Source organism: Letharia lupina (assembly GCF_014066315.1).
Source record: "Letharia lupina isolate WasteWater1 chromosome Unknown contig_13, whole genome shotgun sequence".
Classification (NCBI taxonomy): Eukaryota; Fungi; Ascomycota; class Lecanoromycetes; order Lecanorales; family Parmeliaceae; genus Letharia; species Letharia lupina.
Window position 1 is genome coordinate 572,928 of NW_023502982.1, and position 18,833 is coordinate 591,760.

At 47.3% G+C, this 18,833-nt stretch overlaps 7 protein-coding genes across 7 annotated transcripts; 4 read left to right on the forward strand and 3 right to left on the reverse strand.

The window, feature by feature from the left end:
• Positions 1 to 501: 501 nt before the first annotated feature.
• On the reverse strand, positions 502 to 1,606 carry HO133_001660 (uncharacterized protein; the record flags this gene model as incomplete). The annotated part of the gene is made up of 3 exons (XM_037292588.1): positions 502 to 714; positions 826 to 1,418; positions 1,480 to 1,606. 3 exons carry the CDS (start codon positions 1,604 to 1,606, stop codon positions 502 to 504), a joined length of 933 nt encoding a protein of 310 aa, XP_037151127.1.
• Positions 1,607 to 1,988: 382 nt separating this feature from the next.
• HO133_001661 (uncharacterized protein) lies at positions 1,989 to 2,441 on the reverse strand (the record flags this gene model as incomplete). Its single annotated transcript, XM_037292589.1, has 4 exons — positions 1,989 to 2,020; positions 2,070 to 2,153; positions 2,211 to 2,313; positions 2,361 to 2,441. The coding sequence occupies 4 exons, from the start codon at positions 2,439 to 2,441 to the stop codon at positions 1,989 to 1,991; spliced, it is 300 nt and encodes a 99-aa protein (XP_037151128.1).
• Positions 2,442 to 3,263: 822 nt separating this feature from the next.
• Positions 3,264 to 4,974, forward strand: HO133_001662 (uncharacterized protein; the record flags this gene model as incomplete). The annotated part of the gene is made up of 3 exons (XM_037292590.1): positions 3,264 to 3,312; positions 3,374 to 3,536; positions 3,600 to 4,974. The coding sequence occupies 3 exons, from the start codon at positions 3,264 to 3,266 to the stop codon at positions 4,972 to 4,974; spliced, it is 1,587 nt and encodes a 528-aa protein (XP_037151129.1).
• A 5,120-nt stretch (positions 4,975 to 10,094) lies between these two features.
• On the forward strand, positions 10,095 to 13,269 carry HO133_001663 (uncharacterized protein; the record flags this gene model as incomplete). Its single annotated transcript, XM_037292591.1, has 2 exons — positions 10,095 to 13,203; positions 13,247 to 13,269. The coding sequence occupies 2 exons, from the start codon at positions 10,095 to 10,097 to the stop codon at positions 13,267 to 13,269; spliced, it is 3,132 nt and encodes a 1,043-aa protein (XP_037151130.1).
• An 867-nt stretch (positions 13,270 to 14,136) lies between these two features.
• HO133_001664 (uncharacterized protein) lies at positions 14,137 to 14,935 on the forward strand (the record flags this gene model as incomplete). Its single annotated transcript, XM_037292592.1, has 4 exons — positions 14,137 to 14,172; positions 14,248 to 14,325; positions 14,388 to 14,603; positions 14,666 to 14,935. 4 exons carry the CDS (start codon positions 14,137 to 14,139, stop codon positions 14,933 to 14,935), a joined length of 600 nt encoding a protein of 199 aa, XP_037151131.1.
• A 385-nt stretch (positions 14,936 to 15,320) lies between these two features.
• Positions 15,321 to 16,787, reverse strand: HO133_001665 (uncharacterized protein; the record flags this gene model as incomplete). The annotated part of the gene is made up of 3 exons (XM_037292593.1): positions 15,321 to 16,370; positions 16,433 to 16,573; positions 16,638 to 16,787. 3 exons carry the CDS (start codon positions 16,785 to 16,787, stop codon positions 15,321 to 15,323), a joined length of 1,341 nt encoding a protein of 446 aa, XP_037151132.1.
• Positions 16,788 to 17,049: 262 nt separating this feature from the next.
• Positions 17,050 to 17,388, forward strand: HO133_001666 (uncharacterized protein; the record flags this gene model as incomplete). Its single annotated transcript, XM_037292594.1, has 2 exons — positions 17,050 to 17,104; positions 17,189 to 17,388. 2 exons carry the CDS (start codon positions 17,050 to 17,052, stop codon positions 17,386 to 17,388), a joined length of 255 nt encoding a protein of 84 aa, XP_037151133.1.
• Positions 17,389 to 18,833: the final 1,445 nt, after the last annotated feature.

Genomic DNA, 18,833 nt, shown 5'->3' on the forward strand with positions numbered 1-18,833 from the left:
AGCAGACGTTGTACGGCCTGACTCCAAGAAACGGTCGGCATGACGCCGGTCAAACGCAAGCTCCAGAGCTCTTTCCAAGCTTAGACCTGCAGCTTGACATCGTCGCCGCCCTGAAAGGGCAGGTGAGAGGACTTAGACGCGTGAAGCACGCGAAAATGCGGGAAAATTCCCCGCCATCTTGTGAGGGGAAGCTCGAGGCTGAAAATTGTCTTGGAGCTAATTAGGCTTAAAAAGGCCATTGTTAGCGAAACCAATAGAATTTGGCCTTCTGGCTCGTTAGCGATTCCTCAAGGCTTCATGACTGAGAGGGGTCGGACCAACGCCTGAATCGCTCTTGGTTGCTATTGCACCAACGGCACAGGCAAAGGAAGCCGGCAGGTTGGGAGGTTGGGAGGCTGGGAGACTGGGAGGCTGGGAGGGCATATCCGCGCAGTGTCCGTTGACTAGGTAGGCAGTCGTGTCTTTACCAAAAGTCTTCTTTCAGCGTTCCGCAGGCCTGAATTAGTCGTCTTCCTGTTCTTCGGCCTCATCCACTTCCTCATCCTCCTCCAGAGCCACAGGCGATGCCCTTCTGGCCACGGCTCCGCTACCGCTCCTCCTCTTCGCAGGCTTGTGCTGCGTCGACATAGCCGCTCTCTCACCAACGAAGTCACTACCCGTCCAGTCTGTTCGGCATAGAGGGCACTTCTTTGAGCTCTGAGTTCGGAAAAAGTTCTGTACACATATATCGTGCAAACGGCATGGACAGCTCTTCTTCGGACATCGTTGACCCTTGGTTGAAAGTCAATAGAAGAAACCACATGCGATTGGGGCTGTCCTGCTTACCGTCGTGATGATCTCCTTGCACGCGAAACACTGCTTGATCTTCTTCGACGCCCGTTCCTCGTCCCCCTCATCTTCATCAAGATCATTATATGTCTCCCAAAGCCACCCTCTCAATTCCATCAATGCTCTCGGACTGAGACTGTAGAAGCCTTTGATACTCTTCTCGAGCCATCCCTCCTCAACCAAGGTCTTCATCATCTTCTCCGCCTGGCCCATCGTAAGGCTCTGTCCTGCACTTCCTTGGGTTGCAGATCCATTCTGCGTCTGTGGTCCATCTTCTGTGAGAGTTTTATGCAACTTGATCGCTTGCATGGATGTGATAGCCATGACTTCATGACGTGGCGTGTTGTACGTCTCGAACATTGCGTCGAGGACCCGTTTTAGGAAGCTGATTTCGTCGGGTGTATGTATGGTCGCTAGTTGAGTGATGGGATCACTGGTTGAATTTACGAGAGCGTAGATGCGAGATCGGGTGGTTTGGTGATAGGTGCTGCGGATCTCAAGGTCGAAGGGGGAGATGGCATTGTTGGCGGCGGAGATGTAGGAATTGAAGTCGGCTTGGGTGACATCTTCGGGGAAAGTCTCTCGTTTCTCTTTCAACAGTCAGTAAGGAGTTCGTTTCGGTTCTCGCCTTGGAGAGTCCTAAAGACTCACCGTGGGCTGTGAAAATGGCCGCTAATAATGGTTTGGCTTCGTCAAAGGTAAGGGTCGAACGAGCTATGAAAGCTTGTAAGAAAGCACGATTGCTGTTGTTGTATTGACTATCCGCATTGTCTGCCATATTGAATCTGGCAAGGTCACTTCAACTTATGCTGGATGGAAAAGGCGAAAAGCAGTACTTGAGTGACACAAATTGATGACTTTGTCGGGTAGACGCGTCGCGTGGGTAGCGTCAAATGCTTGGCGCTCCATAGTTCCCATGTCTGACTTCTTTTCTTCATCAATTACACAATGTGCAATGTTGTTCATTCAAGATGTTACCTGCTAAGCTACAATTTGCAGACTCGTTTCAGAAATAGTATTATTTTGAGAACTACTGAATACAACAGGATTCAGATCATAACTCCTGATCTTCAAGCTCAAGAAACAACGCAACAGCCCATTCCTTTGCTTTGGCTTTGCCGCTGTCTGAGCCTCTAAACATACATGTCGAGGTCTGTATCTTACTCGGAATTGATCTCGACCTTGGTTTTGTCTAGGAAACCGTCAGCATACTCTCTTTCTCGAAGCCTCATTCTACCTACAAAAGGCAACGTGGTCCTTGATTGGAGCAGCTTTGTCGGTGATGGTCTCTGGATAGTACCAGGCGGCGTCTTTTGCTTCCTTTCCTATGGGTTCTCTGTGTCAGCTTTTGATCTTGCACTCGAATGGTTGTCTATGCATACCATCGACGGTGATGTTGTAATATGAAGCTATGCCTTTCCAAGGACACTTGGTAGTCAGCTTAGCCTTGCTGAGGACCGACTGGTCTACAGAGCTGGGTGGAAACTAATATCGTCAGCACTGAAGTCTACCAAGGAACGGTGTCATTTTACGTATATGTTCCCTTCGACATATTCCCAGTTATCGGTTTCCGCAATAACTTTGCCATTGAAGGTGGCGGTGGCGTGAGGCATTTTGAGTGTTTCTTGGTATCTTTGCCCTTGTGTTCTTGCTTTCGGTGTGATATTCCAACGTATCTGACAGGGACGTCGGTGGGACACGTTAGGTCTTTATGTTATTGGTCCCCCCTGCTTCTTTGTTGCTGCTCCCTGCGTACGTCAAAGGTTGCCTAATCTTTAGAGATGCGGATTTGTCATATGACATGTGACGTCAGGTCAGACCTACTCGATCATTGGACAGTCATATGTGGCCAAATAACCGCACTGCAAAGGGTCGGTAGCAAGGTAAAACGTGAGAAACGATAGAATTCCGAGGTGTTTAGGGCTGACAGCGAGTAGCACTAGTGATACCTTACTGAATTAAGTATAGATAACGCCGAGCCTCTACTTTATCTAGGTACTTTCCAACCTACGCCTGCCTCTATTAGCTTATGATGAGTGATCAAGATGGAGGGAGCCGGCGGCCAAATTGGGTTCCAGCTACAGTGACTGGGCACCGATTGTCATACGTTCCTAAATCAATGGAAGTCCAGGGGCCTCAGATGGATATCCGATCATGGCCGGGCGGCCAGGTTGTTTTTTGATACTTACACGTGATCGGGAGCACTTCGTACCTTAGGTATGGATCAGGTATCCCCCGCAAGTCATGTGCTTCTACCGCTGCACGGCTTTAACAGAAGCCTCCCTTTATCCCCGAAAGCGGGTGCGACGAACCACAGTGACGTCTCATGAGTATTTATCCAAAGCCTATTGTATCGCAGAAGTAAGGGCGCCTCTATTGGAAGTCCTATACATAGCTCTCGAACTTTTTCGAATTCGAATTCTCACTGGGCCGGCATGAATTCTGAAGAGTTCCGCAAAGCAGCGCACTCAGCAGTAGACGAGAGTAAGCTCCTGCTAACTTCCGACTTCCCAAGCACAAGTCCTATTAGCTCATCCCATCCCAGTCATTGACTATTTCGACACTATTCAAGACCGCCGTGTTGTCTCCAACGTTGAACCAGGCTATCTACGCAAGTTGTTGCCCCCGGCTCCGCCAGTCGAAGGAGAAAAATGGGAGGACATACAGAAGGACATCGAAGCGAAGATCATGCCCGGTCTGACCCATTGGTACATTATGCTCTCTACCATAGGCCACCGAACACGCGAATGCTCAAGCTGAGCGTGACCAAGGCAATCCCCTAACTTCATGGCCTTCTACCCTGCAAACACAACCTATCCTTCGATGCTCGGCGAACTCTACTCTGCAGCATTCACGGCGCCAGCTTTCAATTGGCTATGCTCACCTGCGGTCACCGAGCTTGAGACGATAGTCCTCGACTGGCTAGCGCACATACTGCACCTCCCAGACTGCTTCCTGAGCGAAGGAAAAGGTGGAGGGGTGATACAAGGAAGTGCAAGCGAAGCAATTGTCACGGTCATGGTTGCCGCGAGGGAAAGGTACCTGAATCAAGCTTGTGAAGGACTTGAGGGGATCGAGAGAGAAGAGAAAATGAACTGTACTCGAGGACGCCTGATCGCTCTTGGTAGCGAGCAAAGCCATAGCAGCACAGCAAAAGCAGCCTTGATCGCTGGCGTCCGCTACAAGTCTATTCCAACGCGGATGGAAGACGGCCTTGCTTTGACGGGGGATGGTTTACGCATGGCGTTAGATGAGTACGCATGCGACGGTCTCGAGCCCTTTTACCTGACGACCACTCTTGGCACCACAGGAACCTGCGCCACGGATCAGTTCTATGAGATCGCGGAGACTCTGAGAAAAGCCCACGTGTCCACAAGGATCTGGGTCCACGTAGACGCGGTTTATGCCGGCGCAGCTCTCGTTCTTGACGAATACCAGCATATAGCGGACCAGTTTGCCGCCTTCGACAGCTTCAACATAAACATGCACAAATGGCTCCTCACGAATTTTGATGCCAGCTGCCTCTACGTCCGTACCCGCGCCCATCTGACATCTGCCCTTAGCATCACTCCCTCTTATCTCCGCAATCCTTTCTCAGACTCCGGCCTCGTGACCGACTATCGTGATTGGCAGATCCCACTGGGCCGTCGTTTCCGTGCATTGAAGATCTGGTTTGTTCTCCGTTCATATGGAGTTAACGGGCTCAAGGCGCACATTCGGAAGCATATCGTCATGGGCGAGAAATTTGCCGCGTGGGTTAGAGAAAGGGATGATCTGTGGGAAATTGTGACGCCACCGGCTTTTGCGCTCACCGTGATTACAATTGCTCTGCCAGCTCGGTCAAAGGGCACACTGCCCGATGGCATGACAGAGCCGAGGGTGACGGATGGGGTGGCAAGTTCCAACACTCTCCCTTCCACAGGTGAAGAAAATCGAGATCAGACGAATGCGTTGACGAAGAAGATTTATGAAAGCATCAACGCCGCCGGCGAGATATTCTTGACCAGTAGTGTTGTTAAGGGCATTTACTCCATCAGGATTGTAAGTGCGAATGAGAAGGCTGACGAGGCGCATCTGAGACGCGCATTTGAGATCCTTGTAGACACTGCTGAGATGGTCATATCAGAGAGCAAAGCTGAGATATAGAGAGGTACTCTGTGGTATAAAGTTTAAATCCCGACTGGTGCGAGAAGTACAGGAGTAAAAGAAAGAATACTCATAAGTCCCGAAGTCTTGCTCAATGACCTATGTTTCCATGAACTGTGACTCATAAATTTTTAAGCTACGCTCCGTCGAATGGCCCTTGAGGCTGGAAAGTCCTTACGCATCGGCGCTGATCTCTAGGCATTCCCAATCATTCGCCAGCAGAAGCCATGTCCAGCTCGATTGACATCTACACGGTGCAATTCAGACACGGAGAACCGTTCACAGGGAACCTGCGCGCATTCGAGATTCTGGAGACCTTGAAGCTTGAGACAGCGATGACATTCGAAGAGGTCGACGGCGCCGACGACAGTACCCCTGATGAAGATGTTGGGTACTCACAGGTTGGACTCCCGAGAAAAAACTCACGGGGAGCGGGCCGGCGGACGTGTCGCTTTGGTGGAACCCGAGCGTCTCGCTGGTGTTCTGCCAGCTTTTGCGAAGACGTTGAGGCTTGTAGGAGGCTTGTCGGATGGAGAAGCTGTTGCAATGCTGGGAGATTTGGTGGGATGGAAGGATGAGCATGTTCGAAGATTCATAGGATATTCTTCGGGGGTGTTGATTCTTGTTCGACAAGACAATCATGGGGTATAGGCTAACACGTAGCGATAAGTTTCTAAAATAGCTAGGGTGGACCGACAGACCTGTTGTGGCAAGTAGAGATCGTTATTCGAGATGGACAGCTGAGGTATCATGAGATCGTATAAGCATCTTGCCACTGTCGAGACAATATCCTCTTCTGCCTCGGCCGCCGTTGAGGTGCCACGTGGGGCATGAATCTCCGATAGAGTTGTTCCTCACGACGAGAAATTGGAGATGAATACCACTAATACCACACGTTATCTTTGAAACCTTCATGTCAGCCAGAAGACGACGGTATACATAGTCGACCGAGCGAACGCATAACGAGGTAAGCATACCAATCTGTTCCAAGAAACTCGTTGCCTTATTGTATAGAGGCTTCTGATCTAGCATCCAAGTTGCAAAGACTTTGGATGTGCGTGGACGTGGTGCAGGCAAAGATACAAACCACCGCATTCTGACAATAAGATCATCTAGGAAGCAGCGTTAGAGCCTTTATGAGGTCCACGGATACACAAATCGTACGTTATTCTCTGCTTTTCACCTCTATTTTTTTCCGTCAATGACTTCCGCGAATACGGCAGGGTACGACATTCGTCTGTTCCTCTTGGCTTCAAAGCGAGTGGGCAGCTCTTCGCATCCTTGCGGTCCATATCCAGGATTTTGCGTTCCAATTCGGCCAGTTCATCTTGACGATACAGAAGTAGTCTAGCATGTACATTGCCAAATTTTCAATTGATAAGATTATCTCCGTCGCTGTTCAAGAACACCGCTACTTGGGGGAAGCCTGCTTCATGGTGTTCGATTAGAAGATGTTAGCCAATCCAATACACAATCGGATGGAAATGTCGCACTCCGCTGGAGTAGCTTGCCCCTCATTCGGGTTTCTGGTTGCTTGTAGATACCAATCTCCACACGAAATCGATAAAGCTTCGGGGAACTGCTACATAAGCAGGGTCTACGCCCAGTAAAATTAAGAACACAGAGATATCGAACAAGAGATGGGTATTTACTGACAGGCTTCAGTGACGGTTATGCTGGCACCTGTCATATCCCTGCTCGCTACAGGGTCAATGGGAATCACGCTGTCACCTCTTCTGGGCTCATCTTTTGGAAGGAAAAAAGAGCGATTCGGCGGTATCCAGGTTGGTTCATGAGGCAACTCTATGAAAAGCTTGTTTGATAGCGAAGAATAAACTCATCAAAAGGCAGATATTAGTGAAAGCAGCTGGAGTCCCGGCTGCCTCAGAATTGCCGATGGAAGACTCGACAAAGCAATACGGAGGGAGTATTGTACTGAGCAGACGCCCGATCCACCTGGTCGAAATGTATTGGCGCCACAACGGATACCTACAGGAAGTCAACCGATTACACGAACCTTGCAACACCTCCAGAGCAGGTTTTCGAGCTGCACAGCCCATACTTCTCCCAATGTCAATTACGAAATGGGACCGCCTGACGACCGTGTGTTTTCTTCTTCAGCTTTTTACTCTCTGCAAATGCCTCGCCGTGTAAATGACAATGACAACGTGGAGAACAACCCTGAAGATTGGAATCAGATTCTATTATCGTCCAGAAAATATTTCAGGTTGCACGTGGATATCGAGCCTCGCGTTGCGTTTGCAAGCGTTGTAGTTGACGGGACGTAGCTACATTAAGTCGGTCTCACGAAGCAGAGATTGTGGTCAGATGCTCGAGGTATGAGGCGAATCACCCGTTTCTGAACTACTCAAACGAGCATCACCAAGTTTTAGCAAATGGGACTGGTTGAAATTGGACCGGCGGAAACTAGTATAGCTATTGTTTCTGCCTCAAACTTGACTCATTGGCAGAGGCTGCTCTTATGTAGGGCAAGGGCCTTCTAACTATGGTGGCACAAGGATAAGAAAAGCTTTGGGAAAAGTGAATGTAGAAATCTGCAGCATCACTACAACGAACTGAATAAGTCGAGTTTCAGTCACGATGTATCTTTACTGATCTTGATTTACTAGACTTCAAACCTACAGTACGGAGGTCGGCATCAAAAGTCTTAGACAGCGCTAAAATACTTAGTACTCTTAATATTCTTAGCACTTCTATATAGTTACATTTATTTAACGATAATACTTTATATAATTACGTATATACTTATTAGCTCGCTCGACGAAGTTATATAATTATATATTATCTCTCTTATAATCTTCTCTATACTTATTATTATTTTTAAGATATATTATCTTCGTAATATATCTCGATATTCGCTTTATTTATTTCTAAATTCTCTTTTAAATAAGCTCGTAATTTTAATAATATAGTTATTATCTTTCGACTTTCTTATAAATTCTTAATATATCTTTTTAAATAGTATAATATTTTATTTATAGTTAATAAGACTTAATTATATTAAGATTCGAAGAGTTATTATATTAGATTATTCTAATAATATTAAATAATATAAATATCGCTTCTTAATACTTTAATATATATATTAAAACTTTATCTTCTATAATTATTATATTAAATCTTTCTTATTTATACTTCTAAGCGAACTTTAAAAGTTTTAAAATAAGAATCTATATCTAATAAGAAGAAGAAATATAAGAAATATAAGAATATATATCTTTTTCTAATAGCGATATTAATTAATTTCTCTCTTCTTTCTCTTAATAGTAACTTTTCTAATCTTAGTAATAAAGTTTTATATAGACTTCTTATTAGAAGGATTTCGAAAGTTTATACATCTTATATTAATCTTAAATTCTTAAATTTATTTAGCGTTAAGTTTTAGAATAATATTAATTTTAATAAAATTTTTAATATACTTCTTCTTTTTAATAGTAATCTCGACTTTTTAGATATAATAAAAACTCTTTTTATTATAAAAAAAATATTCTTAGAATATAAACTTTATAGTATCTACGAAACGACGTCGTATATTAGATTTAATAAAGATCTCATTAGATTAACGCTATATACGCACTCTTCTCCGCCGAGAATTTAAGATTATACTAATTTTATTACTTTAAATTACTCTTTTCTAGTCTTTTATAATTTAATTCTTATATTATAAAGCGAATTAATAATATACTTTTATTATAACTTTTATAAGAGATAATTTTTTAATAATTTTATAGACTCGAAAATTATTATGTCTAAGTACTTATAATATTATTATAAATAAGATTTCTTATTTAATAATAAGTATAAAAGAAGTCTTTTCATGGCCATAGCGGTTTTTTTATATAGTATCTAGAATTATACTCTTAAGTGTAGATATAATAATTAGAGAATATTTAGATCTAGACTTATTTATAATATATAATATTACGAGCTTTTTAGATATAGTGAAATTATATTCTCTATTATAAGCTTATTTCTAAAGTTAATTAATAGTTTAATAAGATATTTTAATAATTATAGTAATAATTTTAATAGTAATCTTAGTCTTAATTAAAGTAAATACTTAAATTCGAGTTTTATTATTATAATTAATACTCTAAATATTAGATATATTAATAAAAGATAATTAAGATAGAGAATAGTAAGAAGATTTCTATCTATTATACTATATAAATAAGACTTATATATTAAAAGTCTTTATACTCTTCTTCTATTTCTCTACGCTATAATTAATACTTTAATATTATCGCTATTATATACTCTATTAATATCGCTATTATATATATACTTCGTATATATATACTTCGTATATATATATAGCGTCGCTATTATATAGAGTATTAGTACTTATTAAAATAAAGAATAATAATACTATTTATAAAATTTGAAAGTATATTAAGCACTCAGCCCTACCTAGACCCTTATCTTGATATATCTAAGACTTTTAGTGCCGACCTCCATACAGAGGTCTGCACCGAAAGTCCTATACCCGCTAAGACTCTTACGCTCAGACTTCGGATAACACCTCACCTAAAGGATTATCTGGATAATACGTCTAAAGTTCTTCGGAATCGCATCTAGCCCTAGCCAGGTTTCGGGGCTTAATGCCTCTATCAAGTCAAGAGAAGTACCTAAAGTCCCATCCATGCGCTGTGAGAAGATATTTCTAGGCTTCCCCTCTACAGGGCCGCTTTCCGAAAGTAGGGTTAGGGCTGCACTAGTGCGGGTGCAGGACTTTCGGTGCAGACCTCTGTACCTTAGCCCTCATTGCTGTCCAATGTCCAGCCCTATTTTTCGGATGGCTCGGCAAGTCCCAACGAATTGAGATACCAAGATACCTCAATACCAAGTCTTGGCATGAAACTAGCTGTATTTAACTGATAAGCTTATCCCGCTCCGCGATATCGGCAAATCAATTGCTCATTAATCGAGAATTATGTTCTGCGGATATATGTATTCCAAATTGCGTAGAGTACCAAGTAAATTTCAACTCAACCGTCCACCAAGCGAAATATTGAATCTACCAATCGCTCGCCTTGATCGTCATGGTGTAACAACACGTCTAGAAACAGCGAGCTGGAGGCGCTGTCATCATCCTCAAAATGCGCCTCGTAGTTGGGAAGACGCTTCTGCACCATAAATTACTTACCACTACCTCCACCCTCTCATCCCGGACTGCTTGCTCAGGATGTCTGAAAGCTGCAATACTTGCCGGTCGGGCATCAACAAGACCTTTCTACACAAGCTCCGCCGTAGACAAAAGCAATGGCGTCAAGCGTCAATCCATACTTGATCCACTCGACTCGTTTGCACGGAGGCACATTGGACCTTCGTCCAGCGATGCTCAACGTATGCTTGAAGCCCTGGATCCGCCGGTTCAGAATCTAGACGCATTTGTCAAAGAGGTGCTTCCGGTGAACATACGGAGCACCAAAGATATCGACATCAATGGCCCAGCTTTTGATTCAAGGCCCGAGGGCTATTCAGAGACAGAGCTGATTGCACGATTGCGGAAGATTGCAAAAGAGAATAAGGTTATGAGGAGTTACATTGGGTGCGGTTTTGCTGGGACAAAAGTGCCAGAGGTCATCAAGAGAAATGTGCTGGAAGGTCCAGGGTGGTATACAAGCTATACACCCTATCAGCCCGAGATCAGTCAAGGACGGTTGGAGTCGCTGCTGAACTTCCAGACAGTAGTGACCGATCTAACAGCTCTTTCAATTTCCAACGCCTCGGTACTCGACGAGCCTACCGCTGCAGCAGAAGCTATGACCCTTTCGATGAACGCCTTGCCAGTCACCCGGCAGAAGCGGCCGAACAAGACTTTCCTGGTTTCCCACCTCTGCCATCCCCAAACAATCGCAGTATTAGAGTCCCGTGCGGACGGCTTCGGTATTAAGATTGTTGTTGCAGATATCTTAGAGAAAAATTGTGCGAATGTTAAAGAGACAGGAGAGGACTTGATCGGAGTGCTTGTACAGTATCCAGACACGGAGGGTGGCGTTGAGGACTTCCAAGGCCTTGCAGATGTTGTACATGGACAAGGAGCTACGTTAAGCGTGGCCACTGATTTACTGGCCCTTACCCTTTTGAAACCTCCAGGAGAGTTCGGCGCTGACATTGCATTTGGGAATGCACAGCGTCTTGGCGTTCCTTTTGGATACGGAGGTCCTCATGCTGCGTTCTTTGCATGCGGAGACAAATATAAGAGGAAAATTCCTGGCCGATTGATTGGTGTGTCGCAAGACAGGTTGGGAAACAAGGCCATGAGATTAGCCCTGCAGACTCGGGAGCAGCACATAAGGCGAGAGAAAGCAACGAGTAACATATGCACTGCTCAAGCTCTCCTTGCGAATATGAGCGCTTTCTATGCCGTCTATCATGGCCCAAGTGGTCTCCGAGAAATCGCCCAAAAAGCCGTCAATGGTGCTCGCATTCTCGAGGAGGGTGTCCGAAGGCTTGGGTTCAGCACTGGCGCTCAAGGAAAGGGTGAAGACAGTCGAGCATTGTTCGACACCATAGCCATAGAGGTAGGATCTGGACGTGCTCCGGAAATCGCCGCCAATGCAGCAGAGACAAGCGGCATCAATCTTAGAATTCTGGATAACGCCAGGCTTGGGGTCACGATAGACGAGACGGTCGAGCATCAAGACTTGGAAGATATCCTGGCAATCTTTGCGAAAGTGGCGTCGACATCTGAAAGCGACATTCCGTCAGTGGACGAGATCGCCTCAGATCTGTCGCTTTCGGCATCGGAGCTTGCAGGAGTTCCTTCCACTCTCAAACGAACGTCTACTTATCTTACACATCCTGTTTTCAACACTCATCACTCGGAGACTGAGCTCCTGCGCTACATCCACCATTTACAGTCGAAAGATTTGTCTTTGACTCACTCTATGATACCACTCGGCTCCTGTACGATGAAGCTCAACGCTACCACCGAGATGATACCGGTTTCGTGGCCCGAATTTTCTTCAATCCATCCATTCGTGCCAGTAGATCAGACCAAAGGATATACAATTTTGATAAACGAACTCGAACGAGACCTTGCTGAAATCACTGGCTTCGATGCGGTCTCACTGCAGCCTAATTCAGGCGCTCAAGGCGAGTTCGCAGGTCTTCGAGTGATCCGGAAATACCAGGAAACGCAGCCAGGCAAGAAGCGTGATATCTGTCTTATACCTGTCTCTGCCCATGGTACAAATCCTGCAAGTGCTGCTATGTGTGGGATGCGTGTAGTGACTATCAAATGCGAGACTGCCACTGGGAATTTAGACATAGCGGACCTCAAGGCCAAGTGCGAGAAATACAGCGAAGAGCTTGGTGCGATTATGGTCACATACCCTAGCACATTCGGAGTCTTCGAGCCGGAGGTAAAGCAGGTCTGCGAGATAGTCCACGCTCACGGTGGGCAGGTCTACATGGACGGAGCGAATATGAATGCGCAGATCGGTCTCTGCTCGCCTGGAGAGATTGGCGCCGACGTTTGCCATTTGAACCTCCATAAGACGTTCTGCATTCCGCATGGTGGTGGTGGACCTGGCGTCGGCCCTATTGGTGTCAAGTCTCATCTAGCGCCTTTCCTACCAGGCCACCCTTTAATCAAGACTGGGGGAGAGAAGAGCATTGCGCCAGTCAGTGGAGCACCATGGGGCAGCGCGGGCATTTTGCCAATCAGCTGGGCATACATCAAGATGATGGGCGGTCGTGGCCTTACACATGCAACCAAAATCACCCTCCTCAGTGCTAATTACATCCTCTCCCGCCTCAAGCCCCACTACCCGATCCTTTATACCAACGCTGCCGGTCGCTGTGCCCACGAGTTCATCCTCGACGTGCGTCCTTTCAAGGAATCTGCTGGTATCGAAGCCATCGACGTGGCCAAACGATTGCAAGATTACGGCTTCCATGCACCCACCATGTCATGGCCTGTGGCTAACACCCTTATGATCGAGCCTACTGAAAGCGAAAATTTAGCTGAGCTCGACCGGTTCTGTGATGCATTGATTGAAATTCGCAAAGAGATCAAAGCTGTAGAGCAGGGTGAGCAGCCGAGACAAGGCAATGTTTTGAAGATGGCGCCTCATCCTTTGCAAGACCTGCTAGTGGGAGAGAAGTGGGAGAGAAGCTACGGAAGGGAGAAGGCGGCTTATCCATTGCCATGGTTGAAAGAGAAAAAGTTTTGGCCCAGTGTTACGAGGGTCGATGATGGTGAGTGAGGTATTGTGAATGGTTGAATGTAGTAGACTAACAGGACTCCAGCTTACGGTGACATGAATTTGTTCTGTTCTTGTGGGCCTGTCGAGTCTATTGATGGAATGACTGGGGCCGCGGCGCCATCGCCGACATAAGTTCCTTCGAGGGTCGCCAGAGCACCTCTCATTCACGAGGTCACAATCCCTACGATGGCAGGGTTTTGGGTTGGACATCGCCTGTCAACGCACCATTTCTTTGAAGGTATGAACCGGTTTCTAATGAATGGCGCTAGCGACTACAACTACGACTATCTCTGGAAGCATACCTGGATGACACGACTTGATCACGAGTATTTGATTTGAATAGGTGTTTTGAGAAGGGTTGATACCATTGGGATCTGCTTATGACCATCTTCAACAAGTGGTCTGCATGGATGTTGTCTGCAATCTAGCGATGCATCGCATTCAACAGGTGCATAGCAATGGGGCTCGGGACCACGGATTTGGAGTCTTTCTTGGGTAAATCATACATAGAATGTGCCTCTTCCTGACCTGGGAGAATGAGGTTTGAGGTGTTTCGTTAAAGACATAGACTCATAAAGGTACATTTCTAGGGTATTATACCCAGAAAACACAGGCATTTTCATCCCAGACTGCTGCAGAATGCTACCAAAACAGATATCGGCCGTGGGTCGTAGGGTCGACTGGATTAGGGCAAGACCCGGGCGAATAAAACGCTAGTTTAGAACAGTATCTCAGCCTTACAGTGTCACAAGTGACGAGCAGGCAGTCTACCAAGCTCAACACAACAAGCGATTCTTTACCAAGCTGTACGAAAGATCTTCAACACACCTTACCTACGAATTTTGTCCAATCTGTCTACCTCGATTTACCGCCACCTACCTCACAGAACCGACCTTGTATTACCACCTCAGATCCAACCCACATCATGAGCAGCCTCGAGAAGAGCTTGTTCAATTTGAAGGTGTGGGGAGTCTATGCGCACGTTCTCTTGCGGAACAGTCAAGTAACTGCTAAATTCAATCCTAACTAAATCTAGTTCACAGCAAAACAACTGAACCGACAAGCCGCCAAAGCGGGCAAAGACGAGACAGCAGAGAAGAACAAGCTCAAAAAGGTCCCAATCCTTCCCTCTCCTCCTCCAAACCGTTGCCGGCTAACCGCCGCTTCTACCCGCAGGCGATACAACAAAACCACCCCGACATCGCCAAGATCTACGCCCAGAACGCGATCCGGAAGCAGAACGAGAAGCTCAACCTCCTCCGGTTAGGCTCGCGGATAGACGCCGTCGCCAGCCGGGTCCAGACGGCGGTGACGATGCGGCAAGTCACCGGCAGCATGGCGGGCGTGGTCCGAGGGATGGAGGGCGCCATGAAAGCCATGGATTTGGAAAAGGTGAGGCCGGAACGCTCAGATCGGCCCACCTCTCGAGAGTCGCGAATCTCACAATCTCCCAGATCTCCGCCGTGATGGACAAGTTCGAGACCCAGTTCGAAGACCTAGACGTCGCGACCGGCTACTACGAGAACGCGACGTCGTCCGCCACCGCCGTCGGGACGCCGCAGGACGACGTCGATAAGCTGATGCATATGGTCGCGGATGAGGCGGGGGTGGAGTTGGGGGCGGAGATGAAGGCGCCGGAGACGGGGGTGCCGGCCGCGAAGGTTGGGGCGGAGGATGAGAGGGAAGAGGGGTTGGGGGAGAGGTTGAGGGCGTTGAGGAATTAGGGCGGTTGGGGAATCGGATTGGATTGGATTGGGGAGGGGTGGTGTTGGGCGTTTCGGGGGCTGGGAAATGAAGGCATAACGAGGCGGGGTCTTCACGAAGAAAATTTACAGCCGGAGAGGTCTATGCTTCTATGATGCGAATAGTAGGTCCACAAGGGTTGGCGATGACGGACATTCACCGGGAAATAGAAGCGGGACCGACTTGGATTGATGTTTTCCATGCGTGGCCCATCCAAGTCTATATGGAGTTCATGGAACGTGACAGCAATCCGCCAACTTGATATTAGCCCGCCTCTTCGCCCAGATTGTATTCATGCCGCAGCTTCATGGGCCCAAGGCCGTAATGTCACTTCCAGAAATTCTCTGTCCTAAACGCAATTGAGAATCAGGTCCCCATAACCTTCAACTCTCCGTCCTTGACCTTCCCAGCCTCAACAAGCCTCTTCACCTCCTCGCTCCAGACCTGCCCTACCTCCTCCGCAACTTTCATTCCGCCAAGCTTGCCCGCCAAGCTAGCCATCTCCTCAGCATCAATCTTAGCCATGACAGCTTCGACATCGTTCAGTACTTGATCGACCCTCTTTGCGCCAGCTTCTTGTCCAGCAGGAAGCAGATAGTTGGCGTCTTTCACACTTGACTTCAGCACTCGCTTGTTCTTCTTCATAGCATTCTTGGCAGCTTCCTTGGCCTTCTTGCCCTCGGCTTTCTCGGCCTTTGAGGCCTCCTCTGTTTCTTTTCGTAGCCGTTCTTTCTCTTCGGCCGCTTTCTGCGCATCTTCCTTTTCTTTCTTTTCCGCCGCTTCCCTTTCCAGTCTCTTTTTGTCTTTACCGGCTCGCTCTTCCTTCTTGAACCGCTTGATCCGTTCGTCGCCGGCTAAACAGTCGTCCACCAGTTGCCTTAGCCGCGTCGTATCCTCAGTCTTCTTCTTCTTTCTTGCATTGTTGTTCTTTCGCTCAACGTGCCGCTTCTGGTCTCGGTTCTCATTGTCATCGGGTACATCCTCATCCTGATATTCGAAAGACCGCCAGCTGTCAAAGTTGTACCAAAAATTATAGAATTCCTCCACTTCCTCTTTCTTGCTCTTATCGTCTCCCAGTCTTGGAACGGGCTGTGTCTTGCTGAAGCGCCCCTCGGCTACAAAAACAGGGTTCCATAGCTTGAAAAAGTTACCTTTCTGGGCTTGCTTCTTAGACGGAGGTTCAACGTCGGCAGCCTCGTCTACTGAATCAAACTGACGGCGTTTGACAGGGTCGAGGAGGATTTCAGTGGCTTTTTGTATGCATTTAAAGAAGGAGTCATCCTCGGAGGAGCCAGCGGCTGCTTTCTTATCGGGGTGATGGCGAAGAACCTTCTTGCGGTGGGCGCGTTTGATCTGGGTTTCTGTAGCTTTGTAGCGATGCTTGGAAAGGCCGAGTACGGCGTAGTGGTCTTGTCCCTGCGGTGGTAGAAGTGAGTGGTGGAACACTCGTGAGACACATGAATGAATGGAGGGAATACCTTCCAGTCTTTTGCGTCACGCTGTAACATCAGCGGATCTTCGGGCTCGCTAATCTCTCCGACATCGTCGTCCTCGACCTTCTTAACGCTCTCTTGAGCTTGAATTCGATCGTCTTCAGAAAAGGTACGTTGGTGACGCTTCTGCTACAAGGTCAGAGTTCGGAGTAGCTATTATGTTTCAAGCGATCAATGGGAGCTGACTGACTCTTCGTGCGTGGGCGAGAAAATGAGGTCCCACAGGCTCAATGTTGCGCTGTGTAGCAGATGAAAGCTGGCCAATCGATTTGAAGTCTTTCTCACCTGCCCAACCCTGGGGCAGCACAGGTAGAGGTAGCGAAAAATGAACAGCAGCCATGCTTGATAGTATTGTTATTATTGTTGACGAACCTCAGCTTTTTTTTTGAATACCAGTTTCCGCCGCTAAGCAACTTCTTGGCGACGGGAGTTAATCCTTGCAAGGCGTCCCCTCGCTCCCGGTCCGGAGTCGCTCATAAAAATCATCGACTTACAGACCTAGGCCGCACACTGCCTCCATTGGCTATATCAACCATTTGGTCACAAGATTTGTATTGCGTCAAACATAAACCACTTCATCTGCAAGCTCTTCTTCATTGCCAATGGCCCTGGCAGCATATCGTCACGTCCTTCGATCCACCCAGGTTGCATTTCAGGGTACTTGCTTCAAACCCTACAATCCATGACTTTCGGGACTCCAATTACATTGTTAGACGTCTAACACGTGCAATATCTTTGCAGGCGATCTCCGGACACTCTCGGCCGCCCGTGTCGAAGCGCGCTCGAAGTTCGATCAGAATCGCTTCCTCTCCCCTTCCAGCACCGAGGCTGAGCAAAAGGTGCTCGAAGCGAAGGAGGTAGCGCGTATATTGAGGCAGAATGTTGTGCAGGGAGAACAGGTCACGGGGTCTAAACTTCAGGAGCAAAGATACCGTGCGTAAATCCTATGTGCCAGGCTTGAGCGCCTCTCTGTGGAGCCAGGGCATTTCCCGGTTCGACTGCTGAGGGCTCATCGTCGATGCTAATACAACGGGCTATGCAGAGCTACGAATTCATGAGGAGATTGAGCGGGGCAACAACGACTCGATCAAAAAGGGGTCAAGTCTAGCAGCGGCTGCAACAGGATTTTGTGGTGGAGCAAGATGACCCTGGGATTGGCGTTAGGCATCTAAGCGTACTCATCTTTCAGAGATATCTGAGACATCAAGATCTGCTTTGTGCCCAATCGGATGCTGGACCCACCCACCAAAGAGACGCGTGCGGTACGTTTCAGACCCTTCGTCTAAAGATTCGGTGAGGGAGCTCTGCTCGGCTGGAAAGAAATGCCTGAGCTCGACGTGCGCTTGACGTGACTCCTCCTGGACGCTTTCACCATCGGTAGCAGAACCACAATTCAAGACTGCTCGGCCCCTGATGTGCGAAGTTTATACATCGCGAACCAATCAGTCTCTTAAAATCTAAGACTCCGCTCCGAATATTTGCATATGTCTTCAGGGTCTGAAAGCGCAAGACAAGCTTATCAGATTGGGAACGTTGCGCATCTCGAATGGCGCCCTGTTTGCCTTCGACCTGGTCTCGCAACCGAGTGCCGAAGACAACAGGCAACAACGGAAGACAAGCTTGCTCGCGCTGATGGATTACCAAAGTCTCTGCAATGCAGCGATCGACTGAACCACATGGTCAATGCGTTCAGAAATCAATTTGTCGTTACATATGCGCATATATCGTTGTTATCTGAGACTGTCAAACACCTACCCCAGATTTTTTATCTCTGAGGATTTACGTCCAGGATTAAGGCAGCCGTCGGCAGCTAAACCTTCAATGCAGTATCGTCAGAATTCTGCAGGCTCTGCACTGCAGCGGTGCAGAGCGTGCAGAACATATCTGTGGTTCCTCCCCGCCCGAAATTTTTAGCTTGCGGTACCACTTTGGCGCATTCTGCGGCCTCATAAGCGTACGCGACAGAACTTCTCAACTTGCAGGATGCCCCATTGTTGAAACGTTTATTGGTTGATCTTACTGGAACGCACAACGCAAAAGACGCCAGGAGTGTTTGGGATCAATTCATGACCGGGTTTGCAATACTAGATCACGTGGCGATTACTGCACTCCATGGCAACCCTCTCATCTCCCAGTCCAACTTTCAGCCTCGTGCAGGTCACGATGGACGAACGTATTTGGGAGATCCTCTCTGCCAATGATAGAGGTGTCTCATCAGTTGTCTCCCTCGTGAAGAAATCTACCTTGGTTTTGAATTCCTCTTAAAAATGTCATCCTCTGCAGCGTCGAACCAATCTCAGATCATCATCAACATCGCTTTTGGTATTGCAGCCACAGTCATAAGCATCATCACCGTGTGGCAGGGTCATCGGGCTTGGCGGCTGTG